This window comes from Motacilla alba, chromosome 22 (assembly GCF_015832195.1).
Source record: "Motacilla alba alba isolate MOTALB_02 chromosome 22, Motacilla_alba_V1.0_pri, whole genome shotgun sequence".
NCBI classification, from domain to species: domain Eukaryota; kingdom Metazoa; phylum Chordata; class Aves; order Passeriformes; family Motacillidae; genus Motacilla; species Motacilla alba.
Window position 1 is genome coordinate 2,416,808 of NC_052037.1, and position 14,268 is coordinate 2,431,075.

A 14,268-nucleotide genomic window follows, 5' to 3' on the forward strand; every position below is an offset into this window, starting at 1 on the left:
GGGAATTGTCCCTGCCACGGCAGGGGTGGCACTGGATGGGATTTAAGGCCCCTCCCAACCCAACCCACTCCAGGATTCCACGATAAAGCGTCCAGGATCCCACGGGGAAGCAGGGCTTGGGTCGGGCTGAACGCCACCGAAACAGCAAATGTAAAAACTCCTTTATTAGAACAGAAACTAGAATTAGACAGAAGTTAGAAAACACCTCCTGGACTGCAGCGATGCCACGGGGGGGAGCAGGGGAGGAGAAGAGGTTAACCGGGACCCTGGGGTTTGGGCCACATTTGGTGCTGGAAGGGAACAAAAGCTCCCTCAGGAGAGGGCGGAAATGCAGGAAATGCAGAAAATGCAGAAATGCGGGAAATGCCGCGGGGCCCGCGCACGAAGGAGGCTGCCGGGCAACCTTGGCTTGATCCGTTTTAATTTGTACCAGACGTGGAACACTTAGAAAAGGCTCAGCACGGCAAATCCCGGGCATGCAGCGTGACGGGGGGGGTTACAAAACATCCGCGTGTCGCGAAGGACGGGGCACCTCAAAGCCCTGCTTTGCCGGTGGCTGTCCTGAAAGGCTTCCTTTCTCTCCGCTGATAGATATTTATATATAATATAGATCCTCACTTAGCTCACACCGATGCAAAAAAAGAAAAAAAATAAATCTCATTTAGGACAGTGTTATTCAGTGCCTCGCAAAAATAAAGCGCACGAGAGGTTAAACGCAGCGCCACGGGTGTTACAGCTCGCCCCCAGCCCAGCGTCCGCGCGAGAAGCAAGAATTCCACCCGCTGCTTCCACAGGGCAAAGGAATCCCTCACAAATGTGACTTTTTTTTAAAGCATCTCCCTCCCCAGGCCCGTTTTTCCCGGTGCCCTTTGCTGGACCGGCGTGGTTCAGCAGCTTTCAGTCTCTTGCCACGCGCCCGACCCCCTGAGAATCCTTCGTGCTGCATTTTAACGTCCTTTAGGTCCAGGCGCTGAAGCGTGAACGGGGCTTGTCACCCGGAGCACCCCAGCTAGCTTTTTTCTCGGGCTGTGACACCGTTTTGGGGGGAGTTTGGGGCATTCAGCAGCACTTTCTGCCCCTAAAGACCGACCGGTGCCTCGGCCTCGCTGGGACAGGGAGTAAAAAATGACTTTATTGGGGTGCGTTGCTGCAGGGGCTTGTTGCAGCATGCAGGGTGGGGAGTGGCAGCTCCTTATGTACACGGGGAAGGGGCTTTTTTTTTTTGGGATGGAAGGGTTCAAATTGCAACCTGGCAGCTTGAGAACCCCCCCTGCGAGACCCCCAGGGGGTGGCTGGGGGCCGAGGTCAATCCCTGCCCGTCAACAAAGAGGATTTTTGGAAACGCTCCTGCAGGGCCGAGGAGAGCTCCCCTCTGCCTGGTCCCTCTCGGGGTGGCCCCGAGGAGGAGGAGGAGGCGAAGGCCGCGGTTCTGGGCTCCAGCACCATCCCGGGGCCGCTTTTGGGGCAGAAAAAAGAAATTTTCATCCCACTGCCTGAACCGGAGGCGCCGGGCAGCGCCCCGGGGGCTCCTCACCGAAACCAAGCGAGAGCGGGGCGGGGCGGGGCGACCCCACGGGGACACGGGTGACACCGGGACGGCGCGGGGCGCTCTAGTGCAGGGCGAAGAGCACGAGGAGCAGCAGGGCGGCCAGCGAGGCGTCGGCGAGGCGAGGCCGCGCGCCCGAGGCCAGCCGGTACTCCTGGTACTGCTGGATGCACATCTCGCGGATCACCTTGGTCACCACGCGCGTCTCCAGCTCCGCCTCGGTCTGGTTGAGGGCCGCGCCGGCCTCCGAGGCGTTCTTCCTGGCGGCGGGGCCGATGTTGTGCTCGGTGACGGTGATGTTGAAGCAGTCGGCCACGAAGACGTCCTGCGGCACGGGGCGGCCGCGCTGGTCGCGGTAGTCGCGGTAGTAGACCTGGTTGGGGTAGCGCGCGGCGTTCTCGTTCCACCAGCGGTACTCGTCGGGGCTGTCGAAGCTGTAGTGCATGCCCGACATCACCCTGCCCATGGCGTAGCCCCCCAAGCCCCCCACCACGGCGCCCGCCGCCGCCGCCCCCGCCACGTGCTTGAAGTTGGTCTTGGGCTTCGGCGCCTTCCACGGCTTCTGGTGGTAAGTCCCTCCGCTGGACGGGTTGTAGCCCTGGCCCCAGCCCGGGTAGCCGGGGTTGTGGGGGTAGCCGGGGTTGTGGGGGTAGCCCGGGTTGTGGGGATAGCCCGGGTTGTGGGGGTAGCCCGGGTTGTGCGGGTAGCCGGGGTTCTGGGGGTAGCCGGGCTGGCGGGGGTAGCTGGGCTGGCGGCTCCCCGTGCCCCAGCCGCCCCCGCCGGGTTTGCCTTTGCCCTTCTTGCCGGAGGCGAGGTCGGTGCAGACGCCCAGGAGCAGCAGCAGCAGCAGGCAGGAGGTGCCGAGGAGCCGGGCCATGGCTGCGGGGACAAGGACAGCGTCAGGGCAGGGCCTGGATGGACCCAGTGCCACCACCCATGCCCGGGATGGATCCAGTGCCACCACCCGCGCCCGGGATGGACCCAGTGCCACCACCCGTGCCCGGGATGGATCCAGTGCCACCACCCGCACCCAGGATGGACCCAGTGCCACCACCCGCGCCCGGGATGGACCCAGTGCCACCACCCGTGCCAGGGATGGATCCAGGGCCACCACCCGTGCCAGGGATGGATCCAGTGCCAGGGATGGATCCAGTGCCACCACCCATGCCCAGGATGGACCCAGTGCCACCACCCGCGCCCAGGATGGATCCAGCCCAAGCCCGGAGCAGGGAGGGCAACGCCCAGCCTGGCCCGGGGGGTTCTTTTCCCAAATTCAGCGCGTTTTACCCCAATTCCTGTTAATCAACGGGCGTTTTTGGGATTCAGAGTTTGCCAGCATCCAGTGACTCGGTGAGTGCCAGTTTGCTGCTGGCATTCCGGGCATGTCCCACCCTGCCCGGGGGATAAATCCCAACTCCAGGGGGGATAAATCCCATTTCCCCCATTTCCAGGGGGGATAAATCCCCTTTCTCCCATTTCCAGGGGGGATAAATCCCATTTCCCCCATTTCCAGGGGGGATAAATCCCCTTTCTCCTATTTCCAGAGGGGATAAATCCCATTTCCGGGGGGAATAAATCCCATTCCCACCCCTGCATGCATAATCCGGACAAGGGACAATCCCCACCACCGGGGCTGCAAATCCTTTGGAAAACACCTCAAAAGACCAAAGAAACCAAAAAGGCCGAGCTGCCACAGCCCTTTGCTGCCTCCTGGCAGTGCCAAGGGCACCGAGTCGCTGCTGCCCTGGCTTTAATGCGCGATAAAAAGGGGAAGAAAGGGATTTTCCACCCTGCCCGAGGCTGAGCTGCCCCCAAAAATCCCCCGAGAGGAGCATCCTCGGTGTGGGTGGGTGTTTCAGCATCCCTGGATGCGCCTTCCTGCTCCTGCTACAGCACGAAATCATTCGGTTTGGGCCCTAAATTTGTTTTTTTGCAGCGATTATGGAGCTACCCCAGGAATAATCTGGATGCAGGCAGGAGATGCCGAACTTTCCAGAGCCAAAAAGGCCAAAGGAGCCCCTGCCGAAGGCAGAAATTCTCCTGGTGCCCCCTGGACACGGATTTGTGGGCCACAAAAAGCAAATCCATCTCTTTGGGTTCCTCGGCGACGCTTTTTCCGCCCCTGCCCTGTGAAAATCTGGTTTTAAGCCCAGGAATGTTTGAATTAAAGGCCCTTCAAGCGGCGTGGTTTGGGTTGGGATCGTTCTCGAGGCCCTGATAAAAGCTCGGGGGGGATGGACGGAGCCTGCGAGGGGCAGGAATTCCAGCTCTGGGATTCGAATCGTGGAAAAATCCGGGCTCGAGGAGCGGCTTTGGGTTCTCTGCCTCCCTCGCCCCCGCAGCACCCACCCGCTGGGGGCAGGGATGAGATCAGGGGGGTTAAAAATAGCCCAAAAGGCAGGGAAAAACAACCGGCTCCTCGGGTGCCCGGCAAAAGGAGCCGAGGAGGAGGAAAACCCAGAGGATTGGGGATTTTAAAATATTAAAATTTAAATATTTAATATTTCTTGGAGGCGTCGCTCCCCGCTGTGAGCCCCGAGGGGTTAAAAATCAGGCCGTGGCTTGAATTAAAAATTAAAAAGCCTGGTTGGAGAGGGGTTCTGGCAGAGCCCTGCGATGGTTTTGTGGAGGAAATCACGGGGTTTGGGGCGGATTCGGGGATCTTGAGATATTGCAGCGCCTGGCAGCGCTGAGCCGCTCCTCTAATTGCCTTCAGAGCTCGATAAACAGGATCCGGGCGCTAATTAGCAAGCCAGGAGCTTCGCCCCAAATAAATGAGCTCCCTGGCCAAAGCCCTGGAGGAGCTGCCTCCTGAGAATCAGGGATTTTGCCCCAGAAAGATCCCAGATTTCTCTCGGAGAAGAGAGAAGATTTCTCTCGGAGCTGCATTTTCTGCTGGGAAATGCTATTTATGGCCTGGCCGTGGTGTTAATATTAAATTACAGCTCGAGTGACTTCGCTGGGATTTATTTTTATTTTTATTTTTATTTTTATTTTTATTTTTATTTTTATTTTTATTTTTATTTTTATTTTTTTAACCTTCCTTCCCTAGATTCGCCCTCCCGGCAGACGCTGGAAATGAGGAATTAATTCAGGTGGCCCTGAAGGAGCTGCCTCCTGAGAATCGGGGATTTTGCCCCAGAAAGATCCCAGATTTCTCTCGGAGAAGAGAGAAGATTTCTCTCGGAGCTGCATTTTCTGCTGGGAAATGCTATTTATGGCCTGGCCGTGGTGTTAATATTAAATTACAGCTCGAGTGACTTCGCCGGGATTTATTTTTATTTTTATTTTTATTCTTTAACCTTCCTGCCCCTAGATTCGCCCTCCCGGCGGATGCTGGAAATGAGGAATTAATTCGGGCGGTTTGTGGCAGGAGCGATTTCCACCGGCGCTGGAGGAGCCCTGCGCTCCCCCAGCGGAAAATGGAGGCTGCGAGCAGCAATTACTCAGCCTTGGCGAGGAGGAGGTTTCGCCTCGGAGGGGAAAAAAACACCAACACCCAGGTGCCAAAATAACCCTGGAAATAACCCTGGGGACGTCCCCGGGGAGGTGGGGAAGGTGGAGGTGGGAAGATGCTCGGGGATGGGGGAGTCCGGACCCTCCCGGGCTGAAAATTCCGGCCTGGGGCTCTGCGAAATGGAAATTAAATCGGAATTTCGCCCAAAATGTCACCCCTAGGTTTAGAAATGTCCCCCTCGCCCCTTTGTTTTTCACTTCCCCGGACAATGGGGGAGCAGCCGGCGGCCAGGGGAAGGCAGAACCCTCGGAGAAGAAATTCCCGATGGTGAGTAAAGGCTGAGTAAACAAGAGCCGGGCAGGAGCAGGGCGCTGGCTTTTAAGGAGCCGCTGGAAATGTCGATTTTTTTGGTCAGGAAAAGAGGCAGCCCCGCTCCCCCGGGGTTTAACCCCCCCTGGCCGCTGGGTTTATCCCTCCCGGAGCCCCTCCATCCCGTTTTTCCCCGGTACTCACCGGCTGGGAGGGCGCTGCCCGCTCGCTCCGAGGTGATCCAGCCGCGCAGCTCCGCGCAGCAATAAATAGCGAGAGGGAGGAGCTGCATCCCTCACCATCACCATCATCACCATCATCATCATCGGCATCCGCCCCCTTCCCCGGGGAAAACCCCGCGCGGCTCCCCGAAAGCCCCGGCGTCACCCCAAAGCATCCCCGGGCGCGGGGGGACGGAGCAGCCGAGGGAGAGCCCCCAAAACCGGGGGGTTCCGGGGCTGGATCGGGGAATTGTCGGGGCTTGGGGCTGAGGTAAAATCCTGGGGAGCCGCAGAGCACGGATGATTTTATGGAAGAAATATCAGGGTTTGAGGATGGTGATAAAACCTTGGAGTACTGCAGAGCATGGATGGTTTGATTGAAGAAATATCAGGGTTTGGGGCTGATTTAAAATCCTGGAAAACTGCAGAGCACGGATGATTTTATGGAAGAAATATCAGGGTTTGAGGATGGTGATAAAACCTTGGAACACTGCAGAGCACGGATGGTTTTATGGGAGAAATGTCAGGGTTTGAGGGTGATTATAAAATCCTGGAAAACTGCAGAACATGGATCATCTTATGGAAGAAATATCAGGGTTTGAAGCTGATTTAAATCCTGGGAAACCGCAGAGCACGGATGGTTTTATGAGAGAAATGTCAGGGTTTGGGGCTGATTTAAAATCCTGGAAAACTGCAGAGCATGGATGATTTTTTTTTGAAGAAATATCAAGATTTGAGGGTGATGATAAAATCCTGGAATACTGCAGAGCACGGATGGTTTTATGGGAGAAATATCAGGGTTTGAGGCTGGTTATAAAATCTGGGGAAATTGCAGCCCATGGATGATTTCATGGAAGAATTATCAGGGTTTGAGGATGGTGATAAAGCCTTGGAAAACCTCAGCACCTGGATGGTTTGATTGAAGAATAATCAGGGTTTGAGGATGATTATAAAATCCTGGAGAACTGCAGCCCACGGATGATTTCATGGAAGAATTATCAGGGTTTGAAGCTGATTTAAAATCTTGGAATATCGCAGCAGCTGGATTTTATTCTGAGGAATATCAGGGCCTGGGGTTGATTTATAAATCTTGGAAAACTGCAGAGCACGGATGGTTTTATGGAAGAAATATCAAGGTTTGGGGCTGAGTTAAAATCCTGGAGAACCGCAGAGCACGGATGGTTTTATGGAAGAATTGTCACGGTTGAGGCTGATTTCAAAATCTTGGGATGCTGCAGCAGTTGGATTTTATTTTATTCTGGATTTTATCCAGAACTCGCTCCTGCCATCTCAGTTTGTGTCCAGAATCCTGAAACTGCCACGGAAAACAACCCAAAAATCCCACGGGAGGGCAAGAATGGGTTTTTTTTGGAGGGTAAGGATACAGAAGTGGAATATACAGAGACCAGAACTGGGGAGTTCCCCATTTTTAGGGTTTTCCCAACTTTTAGGGTTTCCCAGGGGGTGTCCAGGGCCGGCTCGGAGCACACCTGGGAGGTTTAAGGTCCCTTCTGACCCAAATTCCAAGATTTTATGATTTTGACACACCCCAAAACAGCTGGGCCAGGATTGACCATCCTGGGCCACATCTGGACGGAAAAGGGATTTTGCCTCCTGCGATCCATCTGGGTTATGTTTAAATAAATTAAAGGGGTTTTTTTTTCCCCCTGGCAGGGAAATGGGAAAACAGAAATGTTAATCCAGGATTGAGCCCTGTGGGGCTGGGGAAGGCCTGCCCTACAGGAGGAATTTATTCTGTGCGTGGAACGGCTCCCGACCGCCTGGTTTGGGTTTAAATATCTGTTTGTTTTCAAACATCCAAATATTTCAAAATATAAATATCGGGTTTAAACGCCATGCCAGGAAAAGGAGGAAACCATGAGCGGGGCCTGAATTAATCCTACATCAATCTAAAAATCAGGGCTTTACTGTGATAATTCCAGGAGAACAACAACAACACCAAGGGCAAACAATTTATCTGAAAAGAGCATTTACTGCAAACCGTGGCTGAGGCTGAAAAATAAAGCTTTTGTTTGTTTTTTCAGGCAGCAGAAATTCTGTTTGCAGAAACGGAGACACTCCGTGAGCGCCCAGCTGCGCATCGATCGGGAGCACGGCTCATTAATGAATTTTTAATTGGCTGGGGAAGTCATCAGGGCTGAAGCTTCCCCACCAGCTCATCCGGGGCGGCTCCTTAATGGGTTTTTGGCACACCAGGGTAAAATCCTTCTCAGCCTCGAGGCAGGAGCTGCTCTGCAGGTGGAAACGAGCCCTGGGCCAGCCCTGCCGTGGTTCCTAGGATGGGTTTTTGGCATCCCGGGGTAAAATCCCTTTTAGGCTCAAGGCAGGAGCTGCTCTGCAGGTGGAGATGAGCCCTGCCGTGGTTCCCGGGATGGGTTTTTGGCATCCCGGGGTAAAATCCCTCTCAGGCTCGAGCAGGAGCTGCTCTGCAGGGGGAGACGAGCCCTGGGCCAGCCCTGCTGGGTTCCCGGGATGGGTTCTTGGCAGGAAACGCTGCCCCGTGGTCTGGGGAGGGAGGAAAGTTCACCTCCCGCGCGGCCTCTCATTGATTTCGGGTTGGGTTTGGTCGCTTGGGTTCCTTGGAGATGTTTTTGTTCACCCGGCCCTGGCTTGGCAAAGGGAGGGTGAATGTTTGACCCACTGCGGTTCAAATGTTCATTTATTGGAGTTAAAATGTTCCTTGATTTGGGTTAAAAATGTTCATCCATTGGGGTTAAAATGTTCATTTATTGGGGTTAAAAATGTTCATTTATTGGGGTTAAAAATGTTCATTTATTGGAGATAAAATGTTCATCCATTGGGGTTAAAATGTTCATTTATTGGGGTTAAAAATGTTCATTTATTGGGGTTAAAATGTTCATCCATTGGGGTTAAAATGTTCATTTATTGGGGTTAAAAATGTTAATCCATTTGGGTTAAAAATATTCATCCATTGGGGTTAAAATGTCCATCCATGGGGTTAAAAATTGTTCATTCCTTGGGGTTATAAATGTTCATTCATTAGGGTTAGAAATCTTTATCCGTGGGTTTAAAAATGGGGTTATTTTGATTTTAGGGTTAGAAATGTTTATTCACGGGGTTATAACTGGGGTTATTTTTATTTTAGGGTCGGGAATCTTCATCCCCAGGGTTAAAAACGTCCCTGGAGCTGCTCCAATCCGCTTAGGGCCGAGCTGAGCCCTGCCCCACGGGGTAAGCTCCTTACCCGGGGTGCCACGTCCAGCCTGGCATCACCTGCAGGGCCCCAAAAATGCAGCTGCTCCAGCTCCAGCCCAGCACTGGAGATTAAAATAAAAATAAAAATAAAAATAAAATAAAAATAAAGATAAAAATTATAAATAAAAATAAAAATAAAAATAAAAATAGAAATTAAAATTAAAATTAAAATTAAAATTAAAATTAAAATTAAAATTAATAAAAATAGAAACAGAAATATAAAATAATAAATATAAATTAAAATTAAAATTAAAATTAAAATTAAGATAAAAATAAAAATTAAAAAATTATAAATAAAAATAAAAATAAAAAATAAAAATAAATAAATAACTCTGGCGTGCCTGGGAACAAGAGCCCCAACAACTGCCTGCTGTGCCTGGGAGAAGCCTCCGGAAGGGCTCCTTGTGCTGAGAAATCTCCTTTTCCCGCTGGAACAAACCCAGCCCCGCGTTCCGGAGCTCCCCCGGCGTTCCTGCCCGGAGCTCCGTTCCCAGAACTGCCGGGATTCCCAGAAACTGCCCCGAAATCCCACCCCCCGCCGCCTCCTTGGCAGGAAAATCGGATTTTTCCCTCTCGGAGCAGGGCATGACTCACAGGGAGCTTTTCCTTTCTTTTCCTCCCCTTTTCTCCCGTTTCTTTGGAACTTTCTCCCTTTTATTTTGAATTTTCTCCCTTTTATTTTGAATTTCCTCCCTTTTATTTTGAATTTTCTCCCTTATATTTTGAATTTTCTCCCTTTTATTTTGCATTTTCTCCCATTTATTTTGAATTTTCTCCCTTTATTTTGCATTTTCTCCCTTTATTTTGAATTTTCTCCCTTTATTTTGAATTTTCTCCCTTTTATTTTGAATTTTCTCCCTTTTATTTTGAATTTTCTCCCTTTTATTTTGAATTTTCTCCCATTTATTTTGAATTTTCTCCCTTTATTTTGAATTTTCTCCCTTTTATTTTGCATTTCCTCCATTTTATTTGGAATTTCCTGGCGTTTCTTTGGAATTTCCTGGCGTTTCTCTGGGATGCCCAGCGCCGCCATCCCCTGGGAGGATCCGGGTGCCATCGGGTGACTCCGGGTGAGGTCAGAGCCCGAGAATAACCCGGGGCGGGCCCGGGAGCTGCCGCTCATTCTGGGATTATTTGGGATTGTGAGTCACGGGCAGCTCAGGGATTCCGGGGACCCGGCAAATTCGGAATTGAAACTTTGGGCTGGGCAGGAAAAAAAAAAAAAAGGCAGGAAAAAGGCAGGAAAAATCGGATTTTTCCTGGGACAAAGGGGTTTGGGGTGAGCTGGGAAAAGCTGAACCCCCCCCCCCCCAAAAAAAAGCAGATTTTAATTAAAATTTTAATTTTTTTTTAAAGTTAAGAGATAGACTGAAACAGAGAAATGATGTTAAAACGAAGTAATATTTTGTAAAATGAGTTAATTAATTAATTATTTTTAAAAATAAGGGAAATAATTTTAAAACCTTGTAATAATTTAAAAAAATAAGTCAATTAATTAATTATATATACTGTATTATTGTATTATATGACATATTATACATTTATATTATATTATATTATATTATATTATATTATTTTATTTATATTAATCCATCACTAAATCCCAAATCCTTTGATCCTGGCAGGTATTTTATTTTATTTTATTTTATTTTATTGTATTTTATTTTATTTTATTTTATTTTATTTTATTTTATTTTATTTTATTTCTATTAATCCATCACTAAATCCCAAATCCTTTGATCCTGGCAGGTATTTTATTTTATTTTATTTTATTTTATTTTATTTTATTTTATTTTATTTTATTTTATTTTATTTTATTTTATTTTATTTTATTTTATTTTATTTTATTTTATTTCTATTAATCCATCACTAAATCCCAAATCCTTTGATCCTGGCAGGCCCCGCGAGGCAAAGCTTTGCCACCGAGGATGCTCCGGGGGTTGCCATGGGCACGGGGCCGTTGCCATGGTTACCGGGGGATGCAGGAGCGGCTGCTGGAGATAAACCCGGCTCAGAGCCAGCGCGCAGGCTTAGCTAGGCTGAGCTTAACGGGTTCCAAGGGGTTTTACCCAGGAAAATTGGGATTTTTAAAGGAAAAACTGCATTCTGTGAGGTGGATTCCCTGAGAGCTTGATGGCAGCTGGGGTTCCAAAGGTTTTTATTGAGGAAAATTGGGATTTTTAAAGGAAAAACTGCATTTTGTGAGGCCTTGCTGTGCTGGATTTCCTCAGGGCTTCACGGCAGCTGGGGTTCCAAAGGGTTTTATCCAGGAAAATTGGGAATTTTTAGGAAAAACTGCATTTTGTGAGGCCTTGCCATGGCAGATTTCCTCAGAGCTTCACAGCAGCTGGGGTTCCACAGGGTTTTATCCAGGAAAATTGGGAGTTTTTAAGGAAAAACTGCATTTTGTGAGGTGTTAACATGGTGGATTCCCTCGGAGCTTGATGGCAGCTGGGGTTCCACAGGGTTTTATCCAGGAAAATTGGGGTTTTTAAAGGAAAAACTGCATTTTGTGAGGTGTTAACAGGCTGGATTCCCTCAGAGCTTGATGGCAGCTGTGGTTCCAAGGGGTTTTATCCAGGAAAACTGGGATTTTTTTAGGAAAAACTGCATTTTGTGAGGTGGATTCCCTCAGAGCTTCACAGCAGCTGGGGTTCCACAGGGTTTTATCCAGGAAAATTGGGGTTTTTTAGGAAAAACTGCATTTTGTGAGGTGGATTCCCTGAGAGCTTGATGGCAGCTGTGGTTCCAAGGGGTTTTACCCAGGAAAACTGGGATTTTTTTAGGAAAAACTGCATTTTGTGAGGCCTTGCTGTGGTGGATTCCCTCGGAGCTTCACAGCAGCTGGAACATTTTGGGGATGAAATTCCTCACGACTGCCCCCAGCAGCTGCTTTGTGTCTCAGCTTCCCGAGCTGTTTTTAGGGGATGATGAGAAAAATGGATGGAAGAGGTCACGGATGCTTTTTGTGGAGAAGAAAAGGAGGCTGGTGCTCAATGAAAACCAGGGAGAAAAATCAGGGGAAATGGAGTAAGAATGGGGAAATTGAGTGCTGTCACAATGGCAGGAATGAGCTGATCCTGGCTGGACTTTTCCTGCATTTCTCCTCTGTTCCGGGAATAGAGAAGAACAATTTGTGCCCTGAAATAGCAAATTTATGAACAATTTGTACACTGAAATGCAAATTTATTAACAATTTGTGCCCTGAAATAGGAAATTTATGAACAATTTGTGCACTGAAATGCAAATTTATGAACAATTTGTGGCCTGGAATAGGAGCTGGGCAGCAGCACCTGGGCTGAGCAGAGCTGCCAGAGCTGCAGCCCTCTGAATTATTGATTATTTATGGATTATTGAACCTTCCCGGGGCAGCAGGGGTGAGGTGAGGGGCTGAATTCCAAGGGGGGTTGGAGAAGGGAAGTGGTTGAATCAACGCCAGTTGGTTAAGGGCTTGGAAGGTAAAGAACACAGAGATAAAGTGAGATAGAGGGAAAAACATCACAGAGAACCCAAATCTAGATAAAGTGATATGGAGGGGAAAAAAACAACTCAAAGAACCCAGATCCAGATAAAGTGAGATAGAGGAACAAACACCTCAGAGAACAGAGATCCAGATAAACTGAGGTAGAGAAAAAAAAAAAAAAAAAAAGAGAGAGAAAAAAAACAAAAAAAAGGAAAAAAACAACTAGTCAAAGAACCCAGATCCAGTTCAAGTGAGATAGAGGAAAAAAACACCTCAGAGAACATAGATCCAAGCTGAGATAGAAAAAAACCAAACCCCTCTGACAGAGGAGACACCAAATCATGAAAAAAATCCATTAATGAGCTGATTTCAGTCTTTAATTTATCAACACGAGTAATAAAGAGGAGACAAGGTGCCTCTGTGAGGGTGGGATTAACTGCACGTTAATCATAAATCCTGGGGCTGCGGGTTAATCATAAATCCTCCTCTGCTTGAGGTGAGGAATCATTATCCAGCTCATCCTTCTGTTTTATTTCCTTCCCCGGGTAAACAGAGTGCCCTGCAGCTGGTTCAGGACAATTTTCTGGATTATTCCTGGGGGATTTGCCATTAACTCAAGGATCCTCCCGTTTTTAACCCATCCACATCCCAGGCAAGGAACACGGACATTCATGACCTATCCCAGATTTATTTTGGGGCGAATCCCTCTGCCATTCATTATTTATCTGCAGTTTAGAGAGGCCCAGCTACAAGCAACAACCTCAGGAAGAAGAGGCAGCTGAATGAATCCCATTTCTTTGCAAACCCACTGGGTTGCATGACCTCAGAGTTCTTTCCCAGCCTGAACAACTCCAGGTTTGTCTCTGTGATTTATTTAATCAGCGGGATGGACTGGGTAAACATTATTGCTTTTATGCTATTTAACATTTCAAGCCCATAATCCCTTTTTGCTCTCCTGCACCACCAAGTGGGGATTACAGGACTTAAAATATGGCACTGCTCTGGAGGGTGTAAAAAATGATTATAAGAAATGAATTTATAAAAGAAATTAGGAAAAAATAAATTTATAAAACAAAAATTTTAAATACATTTATAAAATAAAGTTATAAAATTATTATTGCATTAATTTATTATATATTTTTTAAATAAGGCAAACCTCTTCTTCTAATTATCTCAGAATTTTGTGGCTTTAGGCCTCCAAGATTCATCCAGCTGGGAGCTTTTTATTTCCTGGCTGAACCCCAGGTACGAACATTTTCCACACTCCTCTCCCCACCACAACCCCCTCTGACCCCAAATTCCTCCGTCTTAACGCTGATTTTTGGTGCCATCAGATGGTCCTTTTGGGGTTCCCCCTGTAAATCCCTTTGGAGAAAACCCTTCCAGTGCTGACCTCTGCAGGCCGAGGAGCTGCTTGGAACGCCGGGCAGCAATAACCTGAATAATGCATGAAGCAGGTGTTTTTACTGCCGCTGGCTGTGGGTAGGAAGAGCCTATCATAAAATAAACAAAACCATAAATAATGCATCAAAACGGGGCATTTCTCTCTCAGCGGGCAGAGTTTACGGGGAGGGAAATCCTCGTTTGGTGGATCTGCAAACGCCCGGATGGATTCTGTGAATAATCTGCTGGTTGGACAAAGCAGGGGGGGAAGGATCGGGATGAAAAGCAGGAATTTCACTCCAAAAAAAAAATCACAGACTGGGAGATAAAGCGCTGGGATGGGGGAAAGGACCCCCTGCCCACGCCAGGGGATGGATCAGGATGATTTTTAATGTCCCTTCCAACCCAAACCATTCCATGGTTGTGCCCACAGCCAACCTCCTCCTTCACCTGCAGTTTTGGCCCGGAGCGCCCAGCTCTAATTAAGCCCTAATTAACAGCACCTCGAGGCCAGGAGAGCGCCCACCCCTGCAGTGGGGTTTTTAGGGGATGGAGATGAGGGTCCTGTGGGGTTTGGGCCATCCATGTCCTTGGTCCTGGAGCCCCCATGGCCTGGCCCTGTCCCCCCCATGTCCCTGTCACCCCCTTGGCC

The 14,268-nt window shown here is 49.0% G+C and overlaps 1 protein-coding gene and 1 long non-coding RNA gene across 4 annotated transcripts; one reads left to right on the forward strand and one right to left on the reverse strand.

The window, feature by feature from the left end:
- Window positions 1-149: 149 nt before the first annotated feature.
- LOC119710906 (major prion protein homolog) lies at window positions 150-5,603 on the reverse strand. Its single transcript, XM_038160434.1, has 2 exons — window positions 5,517-5,603; window positions 150-2,425 (listed from the first exon to the last, which is right to left on the reverse strand). The coding sequence occupies exon 2, from the start codon at window positions 2,421-2,423 to the stop codon at window positions 1,611-1,613; it is 813 nt and encodes a 270-aa protein (XP_038016362.1). The 5' UTR covers window positions 2,424-2,425; window positions 5,517-5,603; the 3' UTR covers window positions 150-1,610.
- A 708-nt stretch (window positions 5,604-6,311) lies between these two features.
- On the forward strand, window positions 6,312-13,713 carry LOC119710907. 3 transcript variants are annotated; one of them, XR_005259635.1, is made up of 4 exons: window positions 6,312-6,908; window positions 12,965-13,088; window positions 13,427-13,478; window positions 13,568-13,713. It is a non-coding gene; the product is annotated as an uncharacterized LOC119710907 (long non-coding RNA). The 3 variants fall into 3 exon arrangements; XR_005259633.1 differs by lacking the exon at window positions 6,312-6,908 and adding an exon at window positions 9,653-9,845; XR_005259634.1 differs by lacking the exon at window positions 6,312-6,908 and adding an exon at window positions 9,653-9,840.
- The last annotated feature ends 555 nt before the right edge of the window (window positions 13,714-14,268 follow it).

What these genes read in the sequence shown, in the direction of transcription:
- LOC119710906 (XM_038160434.1), bottom strand. Translation starts at nt 2,423, where the DNA reads ATGGCCCGGCTCCTCGGCACCTCCTGCCTGCTGCTGCTGCTGCTCCTG.